This window comes from Trypanosoma conorhini, assembly GCF_003719485.1.
Source record: "Trypanosoma conorhini strain 025E chromosome Unknown Tco_14.4_contig_00405, whole genome shotgun sequence".
NCBI lineage: Eukaryota > Euglenozoa > Kinetoplastea > Trypanosomatida > Trypanosomatidae > Trypanosoma > Trypanosoma conorhini.
In genome coordinates, this window is record NW_021704495.1 from 11,890 (window position 1) to 17,286 (window position 5,397).

Genomic DNA, 5,397 nt, shown 5'->3' on the forward strand with positions numbered 1-5,397 from the left:
TCCGGCAAAAAAGAAGGGACGCACACAAGTCGTCCCTGCAGATGTGCGGGTGCGTGCGCGGGGAGAAACTGACGCGAATTCTTCCGCGCGGGTTTTTTTTTCAACGCGCGGCGTCACTCGACTGCTGCCGCTGCTGGCGGGGCGAGGGGGACGCCGTCGCCCAGGCGGCCCCGGCGCGGTTTGTCGTCAGCAGGGCAGCGTCAAACTCCGCGCGGGCAACGTCCTTCGCCCACCCCCTCGCCCTGTCGAACTCGCGGCGAACAAACGCGACGGGGATCACGAGGCGGAGGCTGCGGTCCTCGGCGTTGAGGTGCAGCAGCCCCATCCCCAGCAGCGTCCGCAGCACATCCGCCTCCTCCAGCCGCACCAGTCGCGCGATGCCGCGCACGCTCGTGGCCCGCAGCGTCTCCGTCTGCATCCCCCGCCCCTCGCCGTCCCCCTCCGCCCCGCCGTTTTGCTCCGAGCTGCCGGCGCGCGACCGCTTGAGCCCGCGGCCCGCCGGGGCCGTCGTCGCCTCCACCGTCACACTTTGCTCGCTGTCGCCGCCGTCGTCCTCGTCGTCGTCGTCCTCGTCGTCGTCGTCGTCGTCGTCGTCTGCGATAACGACAGCCGCGTCGTCCGGCAGGAGCGAGTGCATCCACGCCACGAGGACGCGGCGCCAGTAGCGGTCGTACGCCGAGGCGCCCAAATCCGACAGCGGCCTCTCCGGGGAGCCGACGTGTTTCCTGCGGTACGCAAGCTCGTAGCTGGCGGCGATCATAAACTGCCCAAAATGGCCCAACGGCGCTCGCCTGGCGGTGCCACCGTGCGCCGGGGACGGGGCCGCGCCGCCGGCAAAGCACGGCAGGGTGACAATGCAGGCCAAGTTGTTATCCGCCACCTGCTTCTCCCAGGTGAAGTAGCCAACAAAGTACATGGCCGCGGCCTCGTCGGTGTACTGGGGAAAGTGTCGCTGGTGCAGACAGACAACGTAGAAGTAGTAGTTGTGCACGTCGTGCCCGGCCAGCTTGTTCTCCAGGAACGACTTGCCTAGGAGAAAGAGGTGGCGGCAATACGTCACCTGGCGACTGCCGTTCACCTCAAACATGGAAAACCCGCGTGCCTCATCGCGGTAAATCTCCAGCCCCGGTGGTCGCAAGCGTCCAGCGCGGTAGTTCCGTGTCTCGTGCTGCATCTGCTCAAAGGTGCTGTAGATGCGGAGGGAAAATGGGCACAAGTAGGCATCTCGGACAAAGGGGTTGTGCTCCTTGAAGTCCGCCGGCAATCTCAGCCGCGCTCGCTCCGAGTCGGTAAGCGAGTTGGATGCCAACGGATCAAACTCGCTGTTGAAAATGCCGTACGGCGCATAGTACCAGGGAGCAAAGGCAAAAGTGCACAAATACACAAAGTAGCGAATGGTCGTCGGGGTGCGGCAGTCGCGCAGCAAACGTTCCTCAAAGAAATCCAGCTGCTTCTCCCCCCGGCGGGTTCGAATCATCCCCACTGTAATCTCCCGATACACCGAACTCAGGACCGGGCCACGAATGCGGTTGGCTCCAGATGGCGGCGGGGACACGGTGCCCACTGCCGCGCCACCGCCGCCGCCCTTCGACTCCTTCAGCTCAATGTCGTCCACGGGGAACCACCCGCTCAGGCGGTGGTTCACATCCTTCAGGCGCACAAAGCCGTACAGCGGCGGCGTGGCGTGTCGGTCGGCGTTGAGAAGCGCCGGCGTCCACAAGTAGCGAACCTCCAGCAACTGCCCCCGCCGCACCGCCGCGTCCGGCCCGCGCACGCCACACGGCAATCCAAGCAGCGACTGCTGCCCCCCGTCCTCCTCAGACTTGGCGGTGTTGTCCTGCGCCATTTCCCCGCCCACGCGCTGCCCCACCGCCGCTCTCCTGCCGCAATTGCCGTCGCTGTGGTTACACGTTCTGCTGTTGCCGTAGTCGGGCAACTGACATCGAATGACAGCCCGCCCGCACGCACCTCCGCTGCCGTCGCCACCGCACCCCGCACCCAACACGCAGCCAGACCAGAAATGGAAGAAGAGAAGCGAGGAGAAAAACAGTAACTATAACAATAACCTGCAGATGCCAGCAGCTTGCAGAAGAGCAGCAGAAGGCCCAGGTTGGGTGCGTGCATCCACTCACCTTTGCCGCCCGACACAGCCACCCAAGCGTTTCCTAACGGTGGCCCGGCCGCGAGTGCGCAGGGGAGCCGCGTATGTCAGCAGCGATGCTGCACACAGCTGGACGGAAAAGGAAGAAAAAGAAAACAACAAAATATGCACAGAAAAACTTGGGTGGCGTCAATGCCTTTTACTGATGAACAACACAAGAAGTGAAATAGAAAAAAAAAAGGGAGACACACGCACGCACTTCGCGCATGCGCGGGGAATAAGAGAAAAAATACGCTAAAGGGGTTGAGAATTGCCTGACAAACGCACCGCCAGACGCTCCTCAATCTTCCGCTGCAACTGCGAACTTGTCAACACTTTCGCCGCCACCTCTGCCGTGAGGTGCGGATTGACGCCCCGACTGCCGGGTTGCCGCGGCAACGGCGAGTGCAGCGACTGCGTGTCGGACCTCACAAGAAAAGCGAGGTCCTCCTCATCAAAAAGCCCCGATTGAAGTTGCGGGTGGTGCTGAGCTGGGCGACTGTGCACAACTTGTACAGACTGTCGCTGCGGGGCGCTGCCCAACGGGTAGGCGCTGAACCCGCGCTGGGGCAGCTCGGTCCCCATGCCCGAGAGAAGCTGATGAACGGGAGGGCGTGGTTCCTGCGGCAAGAACACGTTCGGCGTCCACGCCGCCGCGGGGGGCTCATTCTGCATGCTTTGCAGTCTTTCCCCCAGTCGCCACTCTTGCTGCAACCGGCGGCCTCGGCGCTCCGCCGACGACGGCGGTAGCGGCGGAGGAGTGAACACTGACACAACCTCCCCGGAACCCTGCCGTGCGTGCGAAGAAGTAGTGCCGTCGTATCGCGAGGAACGGGCGTCCTTCCTGGACGCCACCACGGCGGTGACTTTGGCACCATCGAGTAGAGCCGCATGCTGCGCATGTGTTTTCCGCACCCGTGACAAATATGTTTCCATCTCCTCCAGCAGCTTGCACCGCCGCGACTCCATTCGGTCAAAACACTGCGACTTCCTCTGCGCACGCAGCAGTAGCATTCGTTGCTCGACAACTTCGCAGGCCAACATGTTTGACGTCAAGTTTTCCATCTCGTCATGCAAGGCGGACTTCAGCTCCTTCTCCTGCCTTGCAAGTTCCTCAATATAATCCACCACTTGCGGGTCCACTGGCTTTCCTGGGGCAACACGAGACAGCATGGCATCCAGCAGGGCCTCCTCATACTCCCATGAAGGGAGTTCCTCATGCCCGCGCAGCCGCGGCGGTGGCGATAAAGTCTGATCTCCCTCAGTGGGGGAGTTTGCTTTCCGGGCGGGCGGCTCCATGTCACGAATACGGGGGGGATTAAAATCGAGTCCGGGACGCCGCTCCAGCTGGACCGCCGGGGGAAGCTGAAGGCAGGAGAAGGAGCCAGCGGGGGTGGGCAAAACAGAGGGCACTTCCGCGGCCTCCCTTGGAGGTCGGGGTACGTCTTTGCCCTCCTCATCCGCCTGCGCAACGTGGGAGCTGCGGAAAGGGAGCGGAACTGCCTCCGTAGGCAGGGCACTGGGGAGTGGCATCTCCTCCTTCTTCTTTTCGGGAAGTACGCATGGGGTGTGTTGAACGTCTGCCTGTGCCTCCTTGACTGCGGCTGCCTCCACCGTTTCCTCTGCCCTGAGGCTTGGCGGGGCCGCCGCCGACGTTGCAATGGGAAAGGGGGCGGCGACTGTCGCGCCGTCGTCCGAAGGTTGCTTCCCATCAGCTGGCTGCCTCACCTCCCCGGGGGCCCCTGATGGCTTGCTCAAGGCATCCGTGGGCGGGTCCCCACCCGGCCTAGTTCTACTCTCCTCAGTGACCTGAGACGCCTGCCTTGACGCCACCTGTGGCCCTTCTTCAGAGACCGCTTGCGTCTGCAAGGTTGTCTGCTGGGGGTTGGCCGCCCTACAGGCGTCCGCCGCCGCAGTCGCGCTGATAGCTGCTGTAGGCGCCTCCATTGAAGCGGGATCCCTCGGCTGCGGCTCTGGTAACGCCGCCGCTGATGCCGGCGACGGCGATGGCGCCGCCAGTGCGACCGGTGAGGCGGCAGCCGCGTTGGCAGGGCGCACTTCCTCAAATGTCTTGGCGCGTGCACTGACGCCGCCCCGGCCCTTCGCCACTTTGGTCGCCCGTGCCCACTTGTACATTTCCAGGTAAACGACTTGGTTCGCCGGGTAGAGGGAGCGAAAGACGTCACAGAGCTGGTCAATGCTGATGCGGCCCTCGTCATCGGGCGGGGCGTGCTCCTTGTAGAGGTTCGGGACGCCCAGGTGCACCGCACGCATCATGGGATCCAGCGTGGAACGTAGGGCCTTGACGTCTGTGCGATCCTCACCGTTGAAAATGCCTTTCCTGAGGGCTCCCCGAATGTAATTCCACACCAGCTCGTCGTAGGGAATCTTGGAGGCCTTCTGCAGCTCATACATGAGGGCAAGGAAGGCGTTGGAGCTTAGCGGGCATTGGGCCCGATACGGCTCGATAAGGGCCCGATGCTCGGCGGCGGCAATGATCTCCATCACGCCCATCAGCTCCTCCTCCGCAATGGGCTTGCCGTCATGGAAGGACTCGTGGATGTCGCGAATATGCTGGCGGTACTTGAAAGGCACGGACATTCGGCCCTGGGTCGCCCACGGCGTATGATTCCCTCGTGGCGAGAGCGCCGTCAAGGAGGCTTTTCCGCCGTCGCAGTGCAAAGCGGTGGGTGGCTGCGATACAGACCGCCGCGTGCAGCTTAGGTGTCCGTAACTTGTGCAGCTTAGTCGTCGGTGCCTGCGGTGCGGCGTCGGTTCCTTTCCGACGTCGTTTGCGCCCCCGAGGAAGAAAAACATAAAAAAAAAGCGAACAGGAAGAAGAACGGCAGCCAGACAAAAGACACGCTCGGTGCAGTGGGCCCCACGGCGGGTACAACATGGGTATCTGTGGCAGAAGCCAGGTGGCGGAGGAAACGCAAACAGCAGCAGAAAGAAGAACAAAAACAACAAAAAAAAAGAAGGAAATGACAGGTGGAAAACAATAACCGGGAACAAACCACAACGAAGGCATATTTTACTCACAACCTCGTGTCACGAACCTTTTGCTACGGGAGAGAAACATGCGTGGTGATTCATAAACACCGTCCCACAGTTTGCCGTGCCATCGCCTGTGTTGCTTCCTTACACAAAACAAACGGTGCCAATTCGTATTTCTCTTTTGTTTGGAGTTTCCTAATTTATTTAATATATATATATATACATACACATGCAGATACATATATATATATATATCGTAT

General features: G+C 61.4%; 2 protein-coding genes across 2 annotated transcripts, besides 2 other annotated features; both read right to left on the reverse strand.

Annotated features, from left to right (window-relative positions):
- Window positions 1–100: 100 nt before the first annotated feature.
- Window positions 101–1,846, reverse strand: Tco025E_06210 (histone acetyltransferase; the record flags this gene model as incomplete). The annotated part of the gene is made up of 1 exon (XM_029373098.1): window positions 101–1,846. One exon carries the CDS (start codon window positions 1,844–1,846, stop codon window positions 101–103), a length of 1,746 nt encoding a protein of 581 aa, XP_029226781.1.
- A 549-nt stretch (window positions 1,847–2,395) lies between these two features.
- Window positions 2,396–4,741, reverse strand: Tco025E_06211 (uncharacterized protein; the record flags this gene model as incomplete). The annotated part of the gene is made up of 1 exon (XM_029373099.1): window positions 2,396–4,741. One exon carries the CDS (start codon window positions 4,739–4,741, stop codon window positions 2,396–2,398), a length of 2,346 nt encoding a protein of 781 aa, XP_029226782.1.
- A 330-nt stretch (window positions 4,742–5,071) lies between these two features.
- Window positions 5,072–5,120: a sequence feature (A-rich).
- Window positions 5,121–5,335: 215 nt separating this feature from the next.
- Window positions 5,336–5,392: a microsatellite.
- Window positions 5,393–5,397: the final 5 nt, after the last annotated feature.